The sequence below is a fragment of the Gymnoscopelus braueri genome (genome assembly GCF_963280865.1).
Source record: "Gymnoscopelus braueri genome assembly, chromosome: 13".
Classification (NCBI taxonomy): domain Eukaryota; kingdom Metazoa; phylum Chordata; class Actinopteri; order Myctophiformes; family Myctophidae; genus Gymnoscopelus; species Gymnoscopelus braueri.
Window position 1 is genome coordinate 51,893,341 of NC_137615.1, and position 24,286 is coordinate 51,917,626.

The window sequence follows — 24,286 nt, forward strand, 5'->3', positions numbered from 1 at the left end:
AATTCAGTGTTTACATTTCAGAATGGACAAAACTTGTGTTTTTTACAGATCATATCGACATCGCTAATATCGCGGCCATAACAGCAATTAATTATATTAAGTTCCAGGAGGTCCCCAATACATATCATTTTCGGGGTCGGGGTATATTCAAAGATTTGCACATATGTTGGCGATCTTTCGAAAAAATAGCAGATCTACAAGCTCATAGCGCAGCACCTATGATCTGCTATTTTTTTATAGACAAAGAAATCTTAAAAAATGACAAAGATGCGTTCCCGGATTGAATTAAATTGAGTTAAATATAGTTTTTTTCGTGTGTTGTTTCAGCCTGTATTTTGGCATCATCACGGTCGTGTCGGGCGTGCTGGGCGTGTTAAGCGGCGTGGAGCTGAGTCGGTGGCTGAAGATCCGGACGCCGCGGGCCGACCCCCTGGTCTGTGCCGCGGGCCTGCTGCTCTCCGCCCCCTTCCTCTACCTGGCCATCGTGTTCGCGCAGTACAGCACCATCGCCACGTATGTGAGTGTTCCTCCCACAACCGTTAACATGGTTTACTTAGCTGTACCTTTTCCAACGGTGCACCAGTAACAGAGTACATTTACTCGAGTACCATAGTTAAAGGCATATTTCACTTTCAAAACATGTTTGGGGTCATTTTAACGTCTACTCTGGGCTGGCTTTTGTGAGCACCCCAGATTCTACTCTGGCTTTTAACGTCTACTCTGGCTTTTGTGAGCACCCCAGACACTTTTTAAGTTGCTTGATTCAGTATTTAGATATTTGATATTCAACAGACCCTTGCTTCCTATACAAACCCATTGTAACTTCAAACTCCATTTTAGCCATGATAGATTCATCGAAAACAACTGTCCTTGGTTTTTTTGGTGACTGTTATTGTCCTTCTAATACGTGGGCCGGCCGTGTTTTTTCAATTATGTTTGTCATTTAATTTATTATTATTTATTTTCTCCTCACGTATTAGAAGGACAATATCACTCCATTTCCAACCAAGGACGGGTGTTTTCGATGAATCTATCATGGTTAAAATGGATACTTTCACTCTTTTCACACTTGACTTTCACTCAAATCTGCTGAAATATAACAGATCTAGCGCGCGAGCTTGTAGATCGCATGCGAAGCGTTGTGAGATTGTTGATCTGCTTTTTTCACTATTATTGATATTCTTTTGAAAATCTACAAGCATGAGCTTGTAGATCGTCTGTTTTCACCCTGCGACGTCGCCATACTACAAGTGATTAAAAACAAATAAAGTGAATGCAGCCAAAATCACTGGATCAGATTGATGTGTTTTAATTGGTTCTATTACCATGACAACAAAGTTCACTTGAGGCCGCAGGAGGCCTTTACTAGATTTAGGGGAATATTTTGTTGCTGTCGGGCAGAAACCTTGTATCTCCATGTTTCATTTTTTTTCTTCATATTTCATATTTCTCAAATTAATGCCCTACTTCATCGTGCAAGAGTGTCACACAACATTTGTGAAAATAGCAGATCTACAAGCTCACAACTAGTCGCAATGTGACGCGTTGTGAGCTTGTAGATTTTCTATTTTAATATATTTTATTTTTTAATAAAAAAACTGTTTTGGACTTATAGGGGTTTCACCTGACAGCGACAATTTACTAAGCAATGCTGCTAATTACTGCCGGGGTCGTCTTCAGCACATGCTTTCAATATAGCAGCTACTTAACTAGACTGATTAGCACACACACACACCACACTGGCTTCATTTCAATGACAGGATTTTAGCTCATTAACCACTGCACTAGCTTGATGTGAGCTTGTAGATTCGCTATTTTCGCCCTGCAATGGTGTCCGTGTCGAAGGGGTATTTCACTATAAAACACGTCTGGGGTCATTTTAACGTCTTCTCTGACTTTTGTGTTGCACCTCAGTTTTTAAGTTGCTTGATTCAATATTTAAGATATTTGATATTCAGTATCATCATTCATGACATCTTACTATACAAAGCCATTGAACTCCAAACTCCATTGTAACCATGTTAGATTAATTGAAAACACCCGTCCTTGGGTCTAGTGCACTGATGTTGTCCTTCCAATGTGTGTGTGGAGGGGGGGGGGGGGGGGCTGTGTTTTTTCTTTAACTTTTTTTTCTCTCAAAAATGAAAAGATAACATGTGAAATATGTAATAAAAAATATATATATAATTGAGGAAAAAAAACACAGCCTCCTCATTCACTAGAAGGACAATTATCAGTCACCAGAAGCAGGCACGTGTGCTTTCAAAGAGTATAACATTATGGTTAAAATTGAGTTTGAAGTTACAATGGGTTTATATAGGAAGGCAGGTGTGTCTGATAAAATGAATATCAACTAGAAAATGTGCTCCTCGGAGCACAAGTCTCCGCCAGCAGACTATAGCAATTATATTATCATAGCAATAACTAATGAGATACAGTAGAGTAAAAGATATATACTGTACTTAAAGGGGAAATCCACCCCTTTTCAATATTTAACTATGTCATTAATATAGCATAAAGGAGTTGTGTGGAAATAAGAAAAAAGTTCCCCCCTTTCTGTGTTGCCTTGAACTGGAGGATTGATTGTGGGTTTAACATTGCAAATTACACTGTGATGACTCATCATGGTGTAATTTGCAATGTTAAACCCACAATCAATCCTCCAGTTCAAGGCAACACAGAAAGGGGGGAACTTTTTTCTTATTTCCACACAACTCCTTTATGCTATATTAATGACATAGTTAAATATTGAAAAGGGGTGGATTTCCCCTTTAAATAAAAAGGTGTATGTTAAAGAAATATTTATTAAAAAAAAAATGATTTAAAAATCATATTTTGTCTTCTAATGTTTAAAAATTCAACTCTAGTCCTCTTCTGTGTTACTGTTGTAGATGAGTATGCTTTCTTAGCTTTGGCCTTCTGCGCCTTTGCTTGACCAATGTCAGGTGTTCTCAAAGGGACACACACACGCACGGACGGGTGATTTGGACTAGAAGATACTGTTCCAATCAAGACTGATTGATCCTGTCTTACCTCGCTTCAAAAACGTAAACGGCTTTTTGAAGTGACACACCTTTTTATTATAGGATTGTATTTCGTCATGCGTCCCTCTAGCCAATCAGAGACATTGATGTCAACATATTGACACGTATTAAGAGTTCGGCTTTGTTGTGGGATCATTTCAACTCTAGTCCTCTTCTACGTTACAATTGTAGATGAGTATGCTTTCTTAGCTTTGGCCTTCTGCGCCTTTGCTTGACCAATGTTAGGTGTTCTCAGAGGGAAACACACACGCACAGACGGGTGACTTGGACTTACTGAAGGTACTGTTCCAATCAAGTCTGATTGATCCTGTTTTACCTCACTTCAAAAAGTAGGGGCTTTTTGAAGTGACACACCTATTTATAGAATTTTATTTCGTCACGCGTCCCTCTAGCCAATCAGAGGCATTGGTGTCAACAAATTGACACGTGTCACGTGGAGCTTGCCCAATGTTAGCTTGGCTAACAATGTTTGCTCACACAAAGCGAAAACATATTCTCCACCTTCGGCGGAGACAAATATCAAAATATTAAATTGTGCAACTCAAAAGCTGTCTGGAATCTACACAAAAGCCAGAGTAGACTTTAACATTTCCCCAGAAGTATTTTTAAGTGAAATAACTGGTCTTCAGCAGATTATAGGCTCTCTTTAACATTTTAGGTTCCCAGGTCCCCTTATTAAATATAATAATTATAATAATGGCAAGTGATTGATTGATTGAATACTTTATTAACAGTTTGCAAAAAAGCACATGAAGTACAGTTTAATACAAATACAATGCTAAAAGGATTGAACCCAAGAAAGCACTATGGCTTGTTTCCATTGGGGTCCTGTCCTGTGTATTGTATAGTATGTTTTATTCATTCACTTCAAGTCTTAAAGCTGCAACCCATAACTTGTTTTAGTAAATGAAAGCTTATTTTAACCAAATCGTATGGTTGAGAATGTTAATGCAATATATGTAGATGGTCTCCCTACTAGTCATTCTTTCAGATCCTGTGGTCGGGTATGACACCTACTGGTTGACGAGGGATACTGCATACAACTCAACTCAAAAACAACTGACAGGGTGTGATGGTGATCTCTCCTTTTTTTGTTTTTTTTTGTCCGTTCAGGTGTTCATCTTCCTGGGAGAGACCTTCCTGTCCATGAACTGGGCCATCGTAGCAGACATACTACTGGTCAGTTGTCACTATAGCACCATCATGTCACCGTCATTTACACTGGATTCAGTGCTAGCCCTGAAACATGACTATACAAGCGTCATGTGAACCATGGCTAAATTCAGTGCCAAGTCCACGGCACAGCACCACTGCAAACACACACACACACACACACACACACACACACACACACACACACACACACACACAGACACACACACACACACACACACACACACACACACACACACACACACACACACACACACACACACACACACACACACACACACACACGTAGGGATGAGACCATTATGAAAATGTCATGACTTCTGACATGGCCAGAATAACTGCAATTAACAACATTATCGCGATAATCAAATTATGCTTTCTGTTAAAATGCCACTTGAACCCCAGCATCCCTGTTCTGGGGGGAACATAAGCCAAAAATTGCAGATCTACAAGCTCACGCTTGCAAGCTCAAGCTTGTAGATCTGTTATTTTTGGCGAAGGCATTTGTTCTAAAGTGAAGAAAAGAGTGTACCAAGTACACTTTTTGCAGGTCCGTTTTACTAGGCTATAGTGGGTTTAAAGAAAATTACTTATTTTCTATCAATTACACACCCCATGAAGCATTGAATTCATGGGGATTTTTTTGTCACATTCCTGAGTCAATAATTTGATTACCGGCAGAAAGATGCTAATGTGTCCGGTAGGAGTCTCATACACCCGGTCATCAAATGATTAGACTGAAAGAGCGAGCCCAATCGATGGTCTTGAAGGGCGGATCCAAACCCAGACGCTGGATTCCAGCGCAGCTTCCTATTGCTTCACCAATCTATGTCCCCCGCCTGGGTTACTAAACTACTCAGCAATTCAATAATAATTCCCTCTGCACGGGTAGTCGTCGTGTAGATTACAGTGTAACTACTCGACTGCAGGCGACACACTTAACTCAGGCCACACCGTTACTGACTTTTAGGTCAATTTATTTATCACACACGCATTCACACAAAAACACACATGAGCTAAATACACTGAACACTGGTACAGTATGGGTTTTCACTTAGCCAGCCCGCGATCACTACAACCGTTAGGTCACGTAGGCTTATGAGCTAATGAAGCTTGAGTTAGCATGAGCTCCGCAGAGCTAGCCAAACAGTTATAGCAGCAGCAGGTAATTTAACAGTAAATAAAGAAAACAGAACACAAATACACCATCAATAACACAAAAACGTTGCTATATACATAAGCGATATACATAAATAAACCACCAGGGCTTATTATACAAATATAAACACTTTTATGCACAATAGACGCCAGCTACACACGACAGATGTTTGGTTCCGACTAACGGAAAAAGCTCTACAAAACAGAACAGCAACGCATGCGCCCCGCACTACCGCTAGAGGTCACTCCTGCATCACAAATATCAAACATAAATATAATATATATATAGAGGTATTACGGTTTTTCAGTGCAAAAACCCAACACCTCCCACTTGTGAGCTACTGATCAAAAGATCCAAGTAGGTCACACACAAAACACTTCAGTCTCTTGTTAATAGTCCAATTGAGGTAGGCATTCACAAAATGATGAACGGAGGATACATAAGAAAAGAGTCCTTCAAAGTGACAATGGCACATTAACTTTAACTAACTATGGAGGTCGGCACCACCACCTTCCTCCATACTGAGTGTAGGTAAACCCACGATCACTCAGCCGCCTCCCAGAGTACCCGCTAAGACTACAAAATCAAAATGGAAAAATCAAAGTCATTAAATGTTTGGGTACCCATGGTAAGGACTAAATCACCTTTACTGTTGATCTTCCACCGGAAGCAAGACCACCAGCCTCCTCACGTTCCTGTGAAGGACGGTAGATGAGCATGGCACCTCGTCCTATTTCACCCGGGACCAGCAGATGGGAGGACTCTGGCAAGTCCGCACCTTGACGTCACGGACGACGCCCTTGCCATCTGGAAACGCCTCGATGACTCGACCCAGCCGGAATCGACCTCGTAGAGCATTCTGGTCCGCCACCCACACCAGGTCCCCGACAGCAGCATTTCTGGCCGGAGCATGCCACTTCTGTCGGACGAACAGATGAGGACCCGCCAACTGGCTCCACCGCCTCCAGAACCTGTCCACCTCGATTTGGACTGCCCAAAGACGACTGAATGGATAAGCGGGGAATTCAAAGCCTTGGGTGTCACCCCTGGGCCCAGCCCGCCCCAATAGTAGTGAGTTGGGCGTAATGACGTCCACAGACTCCTCTTGGACTTGAGCCCTGGCACCGATTGGTCTTTCGTTGGTTAGGTTAGCAGCCAGATAGAGGAGGGTCTGGAACTCCAGAGTAGTTAAGTTCCCCTCCTCTCCAACGCTACTCAACGCCTTCTTCAGAACAGCTGCTGCCCCATTCCTATGTGGTGAGTCTGCAGGACTGAATTCCCACGCCCAGTCAGTTCCAGCCACAGCTGCCTTTCTCTGGACATCCTCCTTGTTAATGTCCGTCAGAAAGCTGTAGAGGTCCTCCAACGCAGGCCTGGCCCCCACGAAATTAGTTCCCTGGTCTGACCAAAGCCTCCTCGGATGGCCCCTTAGTGCTGTGAACCGTTGATATGTACTGAGAAAGCCTTCAGTCGACAAGTCTTCCACCAAGTCTGCATGGATTGCTCTCGAGGCCATACAACTAAATACTACACCCCAGACCTTCTTCTTCGTCCTCCGCTTCACCACGTCTCTGACCATGTACGGTCCGAAGAAGTCCAGCGTCGTGTACTCAAAAGGAGCTGCTGGGCTGGTGCACACAGGCGGTAGATCGCCCATCACTTGGGTGGTTAACTTGGCTCTGCCCTTCCGACAATGTACGCACAAGTCAATCACTCTGCGAGCAACTCTAGGACCTTGCACCACCCAGGCTCTAGCCCTCACCCGAAGGAGAGTACCAGCGACACCTTCGTGGTTGACGAGATGAGCCTCTTCGGCAAGAAGGGTACTGATTGAATTATCGTAGGGGATCAACGGAACCCCAGACCTCTCCTCTTCCACAGACTGAAAGCGGCCGTAGCACAGCAAGAGGCCTGTTGTATTGTCCTTGTTCACAACGAGTCTGTTCAGAGTAGTCGTGGGGAAGGACACACCTGACTGAGCAGCAAGGCTTAAGTCCTGGAATGCAGCCTTACGCTCCCTGACTGTGAGCACCGCCTCCCACTGTTCCCGCTTGCCAGTCCTGCCGGACAACCAGGAGAGCACTGCTCTGCGGATGCAACCCACATCCCCACAGAGTTTGGTCAAGCTGCTGAACCTCGAAAGGTCCACTTGGTCCACGAGAGCCGACCCCCACAGCCTCTTTGCACTGTCGACGTTGGTGGTCGTTGAAGAAGACCCTACAGTTGTACCTGGCAGAGACTTTGGGACACTGACTGCTGGCGACCCATCTGGAGCAGCCAACTTCCTTGCTTGGGCTCTCGTTAACGCGGCAGAGAAAGCTTTCCTTTGCAATGCGCTCACGGTTTCCCTGGACCCGCACGCCACCTCAGCAGCGGACTTCATGGGCCACTCCTCCACTGGTAGAGACAGGAATTCCGGACCTTTCTGCCACCGGGAATCTCCGTCCAGCTGTTCGGGAGAACACCCTCTCGTGACCAGATCGGCCACGTTTACGTCCCCAGGAACCCACCACCAGTCGGTCACAGGCCCAGCCTTCTGGATCTCGCCAACACGATTCGCGAAGAAGGTCTGGAACCCGTAACTCTCCCTCTGGATGGCTCCCAACACCGTCTGGCTGTCAACGAAGTGATACCACCTTTCCACCTCCAACCGCCCATGCTTCAGCATATAGCCCTTTAGCCGGGTGGCGAAGACGGCCCCGCAGATCTCCGATTTGACGGAGTCACCCTTCTGGTCGAGAGGAGTCAACTTAGCTTTTGACTCCACCAGCCGGATCTCAACCCCACTCATAGTCACCCAGCGCAGGTAGAGCACCGCTCCATAGGAGTCAGAGCTCCCGTTGGAAAAAGTGACCCCCCAGGGTTTACCCACCCAGCCAGGCGGGGTAACACTCCTAGGGAAAGTGACAGTACTCAGCCATGCATACTCTTTGAAGAGCTCAACTGCCTTCCCACTCGTAGCTCGGTAGATAACGGCCTGTCCCATGTATCCTTTGTTAATGTCCCAACCTCCTGAAAGGCCCTCCTGACAAGAATGACGCCCTTTTGGGGGCGGCCATAGCTGAGTGGTTAGTGAGCCCGCCTAGGGAGCCAGAGGCCCTGGTTGCCCCAGGTACGATTCCAGGCCACACCAGCATATGTGTCGATGAAATGAAATTTGTCCCTGAGCAAGACTCTTAACCCCTAATTGCTCATTGGAAACAAGCCCGCAAGGACTTTCATGAACGTCCTGTTAAAAGGAATTATCCTTATCCTTATCCTTTGCTTAAGGGGTGTCACCAGACCGATGGGGTCATACAGACCAGCTACCTGACTCAGTAACTGCCGGCGGGTCAGGGGATTTGGCGTCTTCTCCTCGATGTCCCCTTCAGTGAGATCCAGCTCCATGCGCATCTTCTTCTTCCTCACGGAAAGGTTTATGGCCACCATGAGGAAGAGACTGTCTTCTCTCACACGGTAACCAACCCCCAGGGCCTTGTTGTCCTCCTCCCACAGTTGGTTGGGCAACACAATAGTCTCTGGCTTGGTTGGCGCAACGGTCTGGCGGTCTGGCCACTCTGGCCAGACCGCACCCAAGGTTTGAGGTAAAACCCTCCGGTAGCGAGTATGGCATCAACCCCCTCTAGAATTTCACCCAGTCTCTGGGGGTCGTTGTGGGACACCAAAATGTCGTCTATGACGCTGACGATGACGCTCCTCTCTTCCACCTTGTCGACGAACTGTGGCAGGTTGGCGGTCTCACACATGGCCACCTGAGCGATGCACCCGGCTGGTTTATCGCCCATGTTAACCCGCACCACAGCGTAATCCTCAACGTTGTCGGTAGGGGAGTCTCTCCACAGAAAACGGTGGACGTGGACCGCACGGTCCTCCAGCCATAACGAATTATACATTTTGGAGACGTCTCCAATGGCAGCATGCTCCCCCTCTCTGAAACGAAGCAGCACCGCCCGTATGGGGTTCAAGACATCCGGTCCCTTCAGTAGAATACCGTTTAGGCTCACACCCCTAAACTCCTGGCAGCTGTCCCAGACGATGCTTACAGGGGTGGAAACAGAGTGTGGGTTAGGTGCTGTCAAGTGGTTAACCCACCACACAATTGTCCAGCACAGTCTGTGATAGCTTGACCGCAGCCACTATGTTGACCATGTCATGTATTTGCCGACTTCAAGAACGCTGCCATAACTGCTTTGCGGTTGTTGGGCAGTGTAGCAGGGTCCTCCTTCCAGGGGTACCTGGTGTCCCAGTGAGACCTGTCGCTGTGAGTGCCGCTTGTTTTGAAGGTCAGTCCCCCTCTGACGATTTCGAGCTCTCTCTCGTCAGCAAGAGACATCTCTTTCCCTCCAGGTGCGCACTTCCCGCACCGGCAACCACCACACAAGGGATCGCAGGCAGCACCAATACTGTCCCACTGCAGCCACTTGACGACCTCGGCATTGCACGCAGACGTGGCTTTAACTTTCACTCTGCTTCGCTGCTCTGGTTGACTTCGGTGAGCCTTGACTTTCACGGCCTCCGCTCTCATAGAGCATGCAAAGTGGGTCAAAGTGTTACGTGCCGTCACTTCGACTCCCTCGAACAGTTCTGGGTGCACTCCGCTGACTGTCTTGCCGTCCCACAGGACCAGGTCGCCGCACCGCATTATCCGTTGAGGGACTAGGCGGCCCTCCCGGGCACTAATGAGTAACTCCACTTCTTCAGGGCGGAACAGTTCCCCCGGCTTGACAAAACCTGGGAAGAACTTCTCCAGGCGCTCTGAGTCCACTACCTGGTCTATCTTGGCAATCTCCTCCAGACCATAGCAGATAATTTCGTGGCCTCGTAAAGTCCCCTTCAATGTTGCCACTTTTATGTTAACTAGGTACCTCATTGTGTCCACTTTAGCCTCCGTCCCACCCACACCATGCACGACCAGCGTGATGGGCTCACCCAATAGTCCCAGCCTCTCTGCTGCCCGGTGAGTGATGTAGTTGGTGTCTGAGGCTAAATCAATCAAAGCTCCGACCCAGTCCCCCCTTGTGGTCGTGACGTCGACCAACATCATGAGTACCGGGTCCTCCCTCTGCCCAGTATTGTCCAACATACCCACCTCAGTACACACTGTCGCAGACACTTTGTTTGTGCAGGCCTTGCGAACAGCGGCCAGCACAGCGGTCAGATAGGCCTAGACCGGCAAACACAGCTTCCTGTTGCTCAGTCGGACCACAGGGTTCTCTTCTCCTGTCCCCCTTGGCCCCTCCCCTCACAGTGTCTCCTCTTGCAGTGTCTTTTGATACGGAGTCCTTCCTGGATTGAGCTTTAAGGCACAAGAAATAATGATGGTCCGAGGGAGCCCACCTTTTACACTCGTCGTTACGGCACAAAAAGTTCCTTTTGCATGGTCCATCATGGAGATCCAGGCATTTCAGGCAAACTTTCATCTTCTTTGCCTGGACCCTCCGCTCCAATGCGTTACCCTCTTACAGCGGTATAGAAATCCAGTATGCCCGTCCTCGCCGCACACGCTGCAGGGACCACGCGGAGAGTTGCCCTTAACCTCGCTCACCGTAGCCCTGGTAGATGAACGCTTCTCCTGCACCCTGTCCACCGGTCTCTCGCTCGGCTTGTTGCGGGGAGGCGGGTCACCCGCCCTGGCGGAGGTTGGCCTTTTGGACTGCAATTGCTCCTGTTGTGTCAGAACTGTTTTCTGATCACGCAGAAACTGCCCCAGCTTATCAAACCGGTTACGTGGGTTGACATTGGTCATTGCATCACACCGGTACAAAAGCCACCGCTCCTGCATGCTGTGCGGTAGCTTTCCCTCGAGTGCTCGGACCACCAACTGATTGTTTATTGCGTCTTCGCACCGCAAGTCTGTTAGGTCATACAGCGCCCTTTCCACCGTTTGGATCAACTGTAATGCCTCCCTTGGCTGGTTGCTGCGCACTACTGGCCATTCCTGTAATTCCATCACGATGTCGTCAGCGATCTGCGACACGTCCCCATAACGATCTTCCAGGGCTCGGAACACCTTGTTTGCATCACGGCAATAAAAAAGTCTGAGTTCGTTTTTCACTGCATCGTCTACGCTGTCCAGCAGGTGAAACAACCTCAACTCACGTGAGCCAGAGGGTTCAGCCAGGTTCTGCAGAGTAATCCAATTTTCCTTCCACCGGTAATAATTCCTTTTATCTCCATTGAATTTCCGTAGACGTAGGGGCGCGAGCTTTAATGTCGGCGCTACAGCCCCCATTGAATGGGCAGAAGTGTTCGAAATGTTCATGGGTGCAGCATTTGACTGCCACACGCCACCACCTCCTGATGGCGTCACATCCGCAGCGCCCGACCCGCGAGAGTTACCGTCTGGAGGTAGAACAAACGCTCTCTGTGGCTGCTTCGGTCGCGTGCCACCATGGCCATGTGATGAAACAAAAGCTCCTCGCTGCGACTGCGAATGTGTATCGCCGAAGCCCAGTGGCAGACCAACCGATCTTGGCTGCAGCGGTGTACTAGAGTCTGGTGCTAACGTTGACTGTTTTCTCCTCTTCGTCGCCGCCGCCCAGCCCGTCGTCCTCATCACCACCACCACCCCAGAGTCGTGTGGTGGGCGCGACGCTCACTCTTGTAGCTAAGAATTTCAAAGTTAAGTCTTTTCTTTCTTTATATTCCCTACAACATTTCTTCATTTCAGCCATGTGCTGATCGTGAACAAAGGGTTTCCACTCTTGCATACACTCCTCCAGGCTTACTACCTTGCGATCCAGAGCATCACGAATCACTGTGTACTCATTCAGCGGCACTTCTTCCTCTTGGGTACTTTCGCTCTCGAGTTGTTCGATTAACTTTTTGACATCGTCTCTGGTAGCATAGAAGTCAATAGCGACCCATTTGTCCCACAAAGCGGTACAGTTAACACTTAGCAAGGGAGTGAAACGGAACTAGGAACTAAAAAGTCAATTGTTGTTTCCACCGACGGATTTAGCGGATGTACTTCCGGTTCCGTCCACCGGACGGATTTAGCTGATGTACTTCCGGTTTTGTCTGCCGGACTGATTTAGCGGTTGTACTTCCTGTTTACCTCCATGTTGACCCGGAAATGGCGGCTGATCGTCTTCCGGTTCCGGTTCACCGTTGTAGTTTTTAGCACGTTAGCTTAGCAGTTAGCTTGGTAGCGTTTGTTATGACCAGCGTGGGCAAGTTAGCTTGTAGCAAGAAACAGTTTTGTAGCATGGATTAGCTTTGTAGCAAATAGCTTAGCTTGTCAACAATGTATATTCATAGTCTTTTTAGCTAGGGTGACCATATTCTGAATTCCCAAAAAGAGGACACCCAACGAATGCACGCGCGCGCAGCGTGCGTGCATTCGTTCGCGCGATGCGATGCGTTCGCGCGATTTTTTTGGGGGTTTTCCCCCGGATTTGTAACTTTTGGGGTGTTTTTTGGTACTTTAATTCGGTTAATTCGGTTAATTCTGGGCCTCTTTGAGGTACTGAAAAATATTGCCTTATAAATAATATATTTATTTATTTAAAGCATGTCTCCTCTGTTTGTTTCAGATAACAAAATAATCACAGCTTAAATTAATAATTCAGCTTTTTAACAAAATAAAATAACATCTCTCTCTCAACAAGTCTTATCTTAGAACAAGTGAGGTACCCCATTATTCAAAATAACCTCTCATGTCTATAATGTAAAAATGTAAAAAATGCCTCAAAACCTGCTAATTATAAACAAAAGAAAATAGAGAAGTAGCCTGTTCTTCAATGTTATAGCTCATTCTTCAAAATAATGTGTTTAAATAATGTTTAAACAAAAAGAAAAGGTAGATAACAAAATAATCACTCTCATACAAATATGCTCTATAATATTTCATGTTAAGTTCTGTATGAACATTCAGCTTTTTAACAAAATAAAATAACCTCTCTCTCAAGTCTTAGACTTATCTTAGAACAAGTAAGGTACCCCATTATTATACATTATTATAGTCGGTCAATTTGGCAGAAGAAGTCTCGCCTTGCACAGCTTTCTTGTGCTTTGAAGTGGCAATATGGGCTTGCAGGTCTGACGAACCTTTATTTGCCACGGAGACATATGTTCCTGCTTTGCAAACAGTACACTCTGCTTCACATTTGTCACGACCCAGACGAAAACACGGGTACTTTTTGCGCATTTCATCTGTGAAGTTGCATTTGCGTTTCCGCATTTTCTCCGCCTCTGTCTGTGTAACTTTTCTCAGTTGGGGAGCGATGAATGACAGGCAGCGCTGAGCGCAATGTATGCTGTTCAGTGTGTCTGTGTGAGTGTGTGTGACTGTGTGTGTGTGTGTGTGTGTGTGTGTGTGTGTGTGTGTGTGTGTGTGTGTGTGTGTGTGTGTGTGTGTGTGTGTGATTGGTCACGTGTGCCTCCAGCCTATCAGCAGCTGTGTTGCCAAGTCTCGTGAGAGAAATAAGGAAACATTCCTCCAAAACAAGCCAGAAAAATAAGCAAATTTTTGTTTTTGAAGTTGCGGTAAATATTCGGACATGGCAACACTAACAATGTGAACAACTCGTTCGCAATTTACAAAACCGGGGTTACAGAAGTACCATAGTTAGCGCTTTCATTGTAAAAAAAAATCCCAAAACACCGGACATTTGAAGGATTTTATAAACCCCCCCGGACAGGCCGGACAACACCCCAAAAGAGGACATGTCCAGGTAAAAGAGGACGTATGGTCACCCTATTTTAGCTGATAGCAATGTCAAATTCATTCAGTCTCAAACAAAATCACACAATAGCACATTTGTGAGCGGGTACAGTGCTTTAGGCAGCAAGGGGGCATTTTTCATTTTTCATTTTATTACAGATTGTTGAAGTACAGAATATAAGCTTTCATATGATGTATCATTCATTGAAATTGGAACACATTTGAAGAAGATGTGATCATTTGAATCTTGTCATCTTTAATAGTCTAAACTGAGATAATCCCTTGTAAAGAATTTCCACTTTCTAGCACCTCTCAGCTCCAGGTAATGGGCGTGAACAATGGGTAATTTATTCAACCTAGCCACTCCTCTAACCACTCCCCCATTTTCGGATTTTTACTGTGGAAAGCAACTAAGTACATTTACTCAAGTACTGTACTTAAGTACATTTTTTTAGGTATTTTATACATAGGCTATTTGAAAATAGCCGCTCTACAAGCTCACAATGCGCATTGCAACGTGTTGTGAGCTTGTAGATCAGCTATTTTCAAACATTTGAGTACTTTTACTTTAGGTACTTTAAGTATATTTTGATGCCAATACTTTTGTACTTTTACTTTGCTTGAACGTAACATTTTGAGCACAGGCCTTTTACTTTCTATATTGTGGTGTTGCTACCACCAAGTGCTTCTTCCACCACTAAATTTGACCCACTGGTAGTCGACTATAGTCGAGGTTTACCTACTAATGATAAAGACACGCACAAGCTAGGTCCTGGATTAACTCCAACCTGGTGTTTGCACTCTCCATTTACAACCCGTACATCTACAGAAACGTTCAGATTTCAAATATAAAGTCCTTACCTCATGACAACGGATGTTACCATTCACTTCGGGTGGGTCTAAGTACCCGTATCTTCCATATTGTTCAATAAAAAGCATTTTAATCCGATCGGCGGCCATTTTCTCATAGAGTTATAACGTATCAGGCGTGCAATACCCCCCCCCCCCAACCGATACGGCCGCGTAGTTGAAAAAAAAAACGGAGAAGGCCATCAATCGGATCAAAATGCTTTTTATTTAACAATACGGAAGATACGGGTACTTATGAGGGCCCGTACATAATTATAACACCCGTGGTCATGAGATAAGAACTTTATATTTGAAATCTGAACGTTTATGTAGATGTACGAGTTGTAAATGGAGAAATGCAAACACCAGGTGTACGTTCTGCCATGACGCTTGGCGACGAGCTAACAATGCTAAAGCTCCTAGCCTCGTTACTCCACTGTTGTTTTGGCCACATCTTCAGTGAAATACTTCCATACGAACGTCGAGCGGCCTGTTGTTTAGCTGGGGCTGACCTCACCTAGCTGCTGTGTAGTAAATAAAAATAATTTCCGTCTTGCGGACATTTTCTGCCCAAAAAGTGTATTTTACAGAGTAGCTGGGGTGCTGAGAGGCTTCCCACCTCCGAGAATAGACTTTCAACAACACAAAACAGCCTTTGTTTCAGTGAGTAGCGAAATGGTTTTGTTTATTTTCACTACTCTTGAGTCTTCCAGGGCGTTAGAGGGAACTCACTAACGCTCTGGACCAGGGTCCACCGTGGTGAAGTTAGTTTCAGCCTCAGTTTGAATATTCACCCAGTGGATATTACTCCAGTAAAGTAAAATACCTCAAAATTGTACTTAAGTACAGTACTTGAGTAAATGTACTTAGTAACTTTACACCACCACAGAGAGGAGCGAAACTGATGGGCGGGGATTAGGCTTGTAACCGGAGTACAATGCCTAGCTATGACCAATCGAAACCTCTCGGGTTAGCAACTCTCTACCAAACTCTCCGCCCACAGGACTCACAAACAGGCACACAGACTAGCAGAATAGGAGCCTACTTTACTATACAAATTTAACCATTTAATGACGTTAAAACGGATATCTGTTGGGATTGAAAGCTTGCTCGACATTCGAACTGTGTTAATATGGAAAAAAATAGTTGAGTTGATGCCCGAAACACCAGGCCTGCTCACATTTATTGTTGATGAATGCTTGGTTCCTCCCGAGCGCCGTCGACCAACCAAGCTCGTCCTCCGCTCGGATGGGGCTGCGACGTTAGCTCGTTAACGGCAGCGGCGCACCTCCCGTGGCGTCGCTTCTCCGTTCTTTCGACGCCGACCTCCCTCACAACCGCTAGAGGTCACTCCTGCATCACAAATATCAAACATAAATATAATATATATATAGAGGTATTACGTTTTTTCAGTGCAAAAATCCAACAGTACGTGGTGTTGGTTCAGAGAGTGTGTGTTCAGTTCTAACAGGGTGTGTGTGTGTTGACAGTACGTGGTGGTCCCTACGCGTCGCTCCACGGCCGAGGCCTTCCAGATCGTTCTGATGCACCTGCTGGGAGATGCGGGCAGTCCTTGGCTCACAGGAGTGGTACGTTGTAAAACACACACACACACACACACGCACGCACGCACACACACACACACAGTCTCACAGTCTCACCGTCTCCTTCTTCAGAATAAGAAGGCACTTGAATTAATGAATGAATAATCCATAGTAAATCAATTAATACAATTACATTTTAATGGCAGAGAGGACTCTGCAGGAATTAATTTTGTTGATTTTGGAGAAAAGACAAAGAGCAGTAAGCTCTGTAAAAGTTAATTCCACAGGCAAGCCGAATATAATATTGACACTATAGGCCTGTTATCTGTATTCCTACTATACACACACGCAAACAATGTTCTATCAACCAAAGCCAAATCATTTTACTGTTATTTACTGGTTTATAAGATAAGAAATGTCCAGACGTGAAATACTGCCCCGTCTTACTCTGGAACTGAACTCTGGTCTGTGTCCAGCTGTGGTTTCCATTGGGAAACCTATCTTTCAAATTGATGAATATGATGAGGTGATAAATGGTCATATTATCTTCTATCATCATGTTATCAATTAATAACTTGGCCTATTCAAGTTATATGACAATAAAAAGTACAATATACAACGTTACAGTGACGCGCAGATCAATTTATTCCCCCAGTCATTTAAACACTTACCGATGATGGCAAAATGCAGCCTGTGGCAGTACCGCGGGAAGTAGGGGTGCTGGGGGTGCGGCCGCCCCCCCTCCCCCCAGGTACCGCACCCCCTACCACCCCCCCCCCCCCCCCCCCCATCAAATTTTTTTTATTTTTTTTTGATAATAAATCGGTAAAATCAGGCAAAAATAAGAATTAAATAACATAACTCTAACCTAACCCTAATCCTAACCCTAAAACCGAAATAAATAAACCAAAAGCTGGGAAAAAAACGAACCCAATCCGCCCAGAACCGCGGAAAATTTGCGCGCGCGCGGGGGGTCCTCATGCACTTGTGGCCAAAAAAAGTCTAACAAAACATTATTCTGTGTTGTAATCTGGTATCTTCAGTCCAATTAGTTTCATACTCTGTAATCTCTCAAGAACAGATTCCGAGCTGCGCTACTGCATCGGGAGGGCCGTTCAGAACGTGTGAACGTTGGCCTACAAGTGGGCGGGCCTTAGATCAGGATGCAAGCCGCGCTTTACCCAATCAAATGTAGTCGGCGGGATTTACATTTAAGTTTGCTTTCTAATGTGTTCCCACTGGAAACAAACCCAAACTCATTCAACAATGGCGTCCTCGGAGCCGACAATACCACGGAAAGTTAGTAACATTTTAACTTCCAACTTCCATTATAGAAACAACTGGGCTGTAACTACTTGTCTTTTCGTTAGTTTTTCTGTGGTGGCTAACGCTCAACTTTTTTTAACACTTTGAATAGTTCTTTGGCCGTGTAGTAAGTGGTGTTTGCAACATGTCATCTCTCTTGTATCCAAAAAACAGTTCATTTTAGGTACATGACATTATGCAGAGTGTGAATGTGAATGCATTTGGCACACAATACCAGTTACCGCAGTCGCGCATGGTGACATCGCCATGAAGGTAAATTTTTGTGCAGCCTTAACTCATTCACTGCCGGAATTATTTCTGGACGCGTTTGCCCACTGCCAGAGATTTTTTCATTGAAAAAAAAAAGTACTCAGGAGCAGAGATACAGAATTTTTAAGTTTTAAGTTAACAAGGAAGTGGATGGGAGTCTAGATCTTCGAAAAATCATATCTCCTTGGTCTTTGGGTCTTTGAAAAAAAATCGTTTTAGTCGTTTTAGTCGTTCTAGGCAGGGAATGTAGATCTACTATTTTCGGTGAGCGACGGCATCCGTACGACTGTGTGTAAACCAAGCACTGGTGTAAACATGTCTGTGTGTTTCAGGTGTCAGACTCCCTGAAGAAGACTGGGAAGTTCCGTTCGCTGCAGTACTCCCTGCTCCTCTGCTCCTTCGTGGCGGTGGCGAGCGGGGCTTTCTTCCTGGCCACCGCCCTCTTCATCGAGAAGGACCGCCACCGCGCTGAGAACTACAACCCCTCAGATGAAAACGCAGGCTGAGATCAGGTACAGGATTACTACGCTCTCGGTGTCTGGGAATCCCTCCCCCTCAAAATTGTAACACATTTATGTAATTTCGTATTTCTTTGGTCATTCAAAAATAGCAGATCTACAAGCTCATAGCGCGGCACTCGGTGCCGCGCTATGAGCTTGTAGATCTGCTATATATTTTTTTTATCGTGAAAATGCGTGCAAATCTTTGAATATATATTTTTTAAAGCGAACATTTTTAACTCCGATTTTTGCTTCTGGGGGAATGTCTTCTAAATCTAACACATTTCTGAAAAATGTATGTTGCTATAATATCAGTGGTGCTCAAACTTTTTTCATGTCAAGGACCCCCAAAATGATATGTATTTATCCACGGACCCCCATCTCAATGTATTTTGTTCCAGGGACCCCCAGAAGCAAAGATTTTAGTTAAAATGTATATATATATATATATACATATATATATATATACATATATATATATTCAAACCTTTGCACAATTTTTCACCATTTTTCAAAAATAGCAGATCTACAAGCTTGTATATCTGCTATGTTTTGTTTTAATAGCCAAATAAATGACACAGATGCGTTCCCGGTTTGAATGGGTTAAGGAACATTCACATCAAGCAATAACTATAAATACATCGTTCTAACTCAAGTGGATGGCAAAGTTCGCACCACTTGACCAGTTCATACAGTATACAGGGCTGCCAACATTGTGGGGGGGGGAAACTTTTTAACATAGTAGATGTAATTTCCTGTGTTCTGGTGAATTTTGGGAGTACAATCCAGGAGATTGTCAGGAGACATGGTTGAAATCCAGGAGACTCCTGCAGGATCCAGGAGTGTTGGCAGCCCTGCATATAATACAATGTTGAATGATATACAGTAGTTGTGTTATCCTTTCAGCATTATTCTGTACCTCTGAATACTTTATTATCAGTTTACCAAAAAGTACAATCAATCAATCATTCAAAACAGATACCATTATAGTTGTAGCGCTTGGCATCTGAACGGCCATGTACTCGAACCCGAACCTGCATTGTGGTCTAAGGCAGTTTTTCAGTAGTTAAATGTGCTGTAAGCCATATTATTTGGTTAAGAAAAAAGTGAATTGCTAAGTGTTGGGAGTAACGCATTACTAAGTAATAGGGGTGTAACAATACCGTAACTGCATAGAAATATCGATTTTAATTTCAACAATCGAAGTATATCAATATGTAAACCGCAACATATCGTATCGTTTGACTTTATATCGAATCGTATCGTTTTGCAATGCAAACAATCGGTATCGAATCGGTTTGCAATGCAAATAATTGATTGTATCAATAGTAGTGCATTGTATTTAGCAATTTCACAATTAAATATATAAAAAACAATATGATATAAATAAATTATACATAAATAATTAATACAATTAAATAAATACACATTACAATTAAATAAATACACATTACAATTAAATAAATAAAAAATACAATTAAATAAATAAATGTGTTTTTTATTGTGTAATGTTTTTTATTTCATAGGGTTTTCTATGTATTTCTTTGTGTTTTTTATTTATTTAATTGTGACTTTTCATTACAGCGTATTATGTTTTTCATGAAGCCACTTTTAGCTATTTCCATAGGTCCAAAAATGTAAAAATAGATATTGCAATGACATGAATAAAATCCACAATGAAATGAATAAAACACACAATGATTTAAAAAAAAAATACAATTAAATAAAAAATACAATTAAATAAATACATTTGTCCCCTGTTTTAATTTCATTGCGTTTTTTATTCATTTCATTGTGACTTTCATCTTAATATTTTTTTAATGGTTATTTTTCATTTCATGCTGTCTTTTCATAATAATGGCTTCTTTATTCAGGATAATGGTTTGACTTTGCAGTCTGTCAATCAACAGGAACGGGGCAGGACCATAGGCGGGACCTATTTGCTGATTGGGTAATCCCTTGCTCTGGATTACTTTGGTCTGTCTGTAAGCATAGGAGTCTGAGGCCAGCTACGCCATTTTTAAATCCCACTGAATGTCACTAGTGTTTTTATCTGTAGGTAAAGTAGGCCTATTATAATCGATTCATGAAGTAAAAGTAATGGCAGATTTGAATGAGAATGACTTGAGGGATGTGATGTTTACTTTAGATGAGATAGTTGTTGTTTTTTTCGCGAACAATTTTAATAACAATTAATAAAAGTTAAATACTTTACCCAATAGTTCCAATAAGACTTGATCGTCCTATTACTCTATTATAGCTATCTATTGCTTTGTTTAAAGCGTTTTCTAAACTTACCCGTAGTACTACATTCGTTTAATTAATTACCAGATTTATTCCACAACTTAACTCTCTTAATCGTTACACATCTACTTCTCACATTTATACTTTCCTTTTTTTTGATTAAACCTACATTTTCCACTTAGTAAGTAACGACTCTCTCTTTCATTGAAAACAACCCCTGGATAAAGTCCGGAAGTGTCTAAACAATATCTCTAATGTTTTCAATTCAACTAAATCCCTAAATTTCATAACAGTTTGCATATAATAGGTTGGAAGGGTGTATAGTCAATCCCATTAACAATCCTTATTGCTTTTTTTTGCATTATGATACATCTTGTGCTGGTTGTATAAGTGTTTCCCCAGACTTCGACACAGTATGTAAGATATGGAGTTATGAGTGAGCAATACAAGATATGTAACAACTTCTGATCCAGGATATGTTTAGTTTTATACAGTATTGCAATAGATTTAGATAACTTTGATTTTATATACTTTATATGAGGTTTCCAATTACATTTATTGTCAATGATTACTCACAGGAATGTATTTTCCCACACTCTTTCTGTCTCTACTTCATCAGTCCTGAGTGTGACTTCATCATTAATTTTTCGATTTCCAAACACAATACATTTAGTTTTGCTTGCATTCAGTGACAGCTTATGTATGTCAAACCATTTTTTAAAGTTTTTCAACTCCCCTTCGACTGTATCCAAAAGTTCCCTCAAATTGTCCCCAGAACTAAGGTTTTTGGTCTGCCCTCAGCGCTCCACTTCCGGTGGTGCGCTTATGTTTTCATTCCCACTAACAATATTTCTACACGGAACACTAACACCACTTCTCCCAGATAACATGGATCATTTTGGTTATAAGCCCACTTGTTTCTATGATGAAAGAGCAAGTTAAAATGTGAATATCTTTCCGTGGTTTTGTCTGCTCCGAGTACGCTATTGTTAAATGAGTTTCGGTTTGTTTTCAGTGGAAAGCGAGAGCACAGACAGTAAATCCCGCCCACTACATTTGATTGGGTAAAGCGCGGCCTGCTTCCTGATCTGAAGGCACGCCCTGTAGGCCAGTGCGTACACGTTATGACGAACCCCCCCCGACATATTCAAGCGGAGCAGAATCTTTCTGAATTAACATTATTGACATTTACATACTGATTCAAGATAGCTTCTTACCCAATTATATGCAACACCTCTAATGCCATAATTCTCTAGCTTCTTTAACAGTATTCTGTGGTCGATTGTATCAAAAGCTTTCCGTAAATCAATAAAAAAAAAAAAACACTGAACTCGTTATTGTCCACAGCAGTTGCTATATTCTCTACTAATTCTATTACTGCTAGTGAGGTTGATTGATTGGCTCGGACACCATACTGGTGGTCACTTAATAAATTGTATTTTTCAATGAAATGATGAAGTCCTTGTACAAATATTTGTACGATTGTGGAAGTAAAGAAACTGGTCTATAATTAGATAAATGTTTATCTCCATGTTTGAAAATAGGAATGACTTTAGCTACCTTCATATTATTTGGAAATATACCTGTCAGAAAAGACTGATTAAAAATATGTGTCAAAGGTTTAGCAATATATTCAATTACAGATTTAACTAGAGACATGTCAATTTCATTATAATACATAGACTGTTTGTTCTTAAATTCATTAACAATGTCAATAACTTCCTTTTCATTTACTCTATTTAAAAACATGGAGTGTTCATTTCTATACCTGTTGTCATCATCCATACCTCCTGTAGAGAATATGCCGGCAATATCTCAGCATATAGATACAAGGCGTAATTATTTAATAAATTATATGAATATAATTTATGACTTAATTACAATATAATAATACATACATACTAAAAATGGGGACGATCGAGTCAACGCTCTCGCATGTGTGGGAGCGCTGAAGCACCGTCATTTGCTTTAAATGTATCTTAAATTGTCAATGTTATTCATGGCCGTGACAACACTGTCAATTTAATTAACCCAAAAAGAGTGGAAGAATATCACTGGAAGATTCTTCATCAATAGTGAAGAGATCTTAGTAATATTCCTCTTAAAGCATTTCACAATCCCATCAAAGCATACGGATTAAAACCACATTGTTTAAAATTGGGTAAAAGTATAAAGTAAAGCTTGTGAAAAAGAAATTATGTCATGTGTGGTTTAAATGTGGAGGAAACAAGAACACATGGGAAAATAAAAGGGTACAGAGAGGAAAAAGAGAGAATCGCATTGGAAATACATTACTGTAACACTTCCTGAGTTATGCTCACAATATAACAGATAGATATTCTCTTGTAAACACAGTAATGTCGCCTTAAAATATGCACAAATCAGATGGTTAGCCACACACCTTGATATCTGGGCCGGGCCTGAGTCCGGGGCCTTGGTTCTGGAGAAAGATATACAGGCGCCAGGGGCGTCAATCTGTCTTGAGGCTGGCCGCGGCCGCCGAAATCGCAAAACTTTTTGCGGTTCTGGGCGGATTGGGTCCGTTTTTTTCGCGGTTCTGGGCGGATTGGGTTCGTTTTTTTTCCAGTTTTTGGTTTCTTTATTTTGGTTTTAGGGTTAGGATTAGGAGTTAGGTTAGGGTTATGTTATTTAATTCATATTTTTGCCTGATTTTACCAATTTATTATCACAAAAAACAATTTCTGCCTAATAAAATATTCAAACAAAATGGGTTTATACTAATGTAAAAAAATTGGTTATATGGCGGATTTGGGAGGGTTCTTTCTTGGATTTTGGTTACTTTATTTTGGTTTTAGGGTTAGGTTAGGGTTATGTTATTTTGCCTAATTTTACTGATTTAATATCAAAATACTATTTTAACATTCATTTTTTATTATTCTAAATGACTTGGGGATGAGTAGCCCTGATCACCTCAAGGCAAAACACAGGCCGAGGCACAGCCAACTGCCAAGTAGGAGTAATATACATTTTATTTTACCCACCACTGGCTGTTTCAAATAATGAGCAGAGCAGAGGAATTGAGCATCAACCATCTACGATTATCAATAGCTACTGTAAAGTATAACGAATAGAAGGTTTGGCACAGAGACGTGTGAGTTTTGTTCAGAACATGAAGTTTGCTTTATATTAACTTAGTAAACTTACTCATCACTGATGCAGCCGCACTTGGAGTTGGTTTGTTTCAGAGGATAGACAGACACTAATAACAAATATAATGGACCTGAGAAACTTTGGTCAACTTCATTATGTACTTGCATAATACATGGTCTTACCTGATCGTAGTGTCACTCCTGTCAGTCCATTCTCCTAACATTATCAGAATGGCAGCTGCTAAATCCTTTGATCTCTGATGACCGTAACATTATCCATATCCTCCTCTTCAATACCTTTGGTTTTGGTCAAACTACCCCCCAACTTGGAAGCACCAGGAGGTTGTTTGTTTATAATTATACACTACGAATCCTTGGATTTGATGATAAACTCCCGTTTTCGTCGTTAGTTTGAGTCGGCGG

At 43.1% G+C, this 24,286-nt stretch overlaps 1 protein-coding gene across 1 annotated transcript in view; it reads left to right on the forward strand.

Moving 5' to 3' along the window:
* Positions 1 to 21,166, forward strand: part of LOC308098209 (protein spinster homolog 1-like) — a 41,673-nt gene extending 20,507 nt beyond the window's left edge. Inside the window, exons 8-12 of the mRNA XM_080446468.1 lie at positions 328 to 517; positions 4,158 to 4,223; positions 16,381 to 16,479; positions 18,342 to 18,521; positions 20,384 to 21,166. Of these exons, the coding sequence (XP_080302594.1) occupies positions 328 to 517; positions 4,158 to 4,223; positions 16,381 to 16,479; positions 18,342 to 18,515 (529 nt within the window). The 3' untranslated portion in view covers positions 18,516 to 18,521; positions 20,384 to 21,166. The remainder of the gene's footprint in view (positions 1 to 327; positions 518 to 4,157; positions 4,224 to 16,380; positions 16,480 to 18,341; positions 18,522 to 20,383) is intronic.
* The last annotated feature ends 3,120 nt before the right edge of the window (positions 21,167 to 24,286 follow it).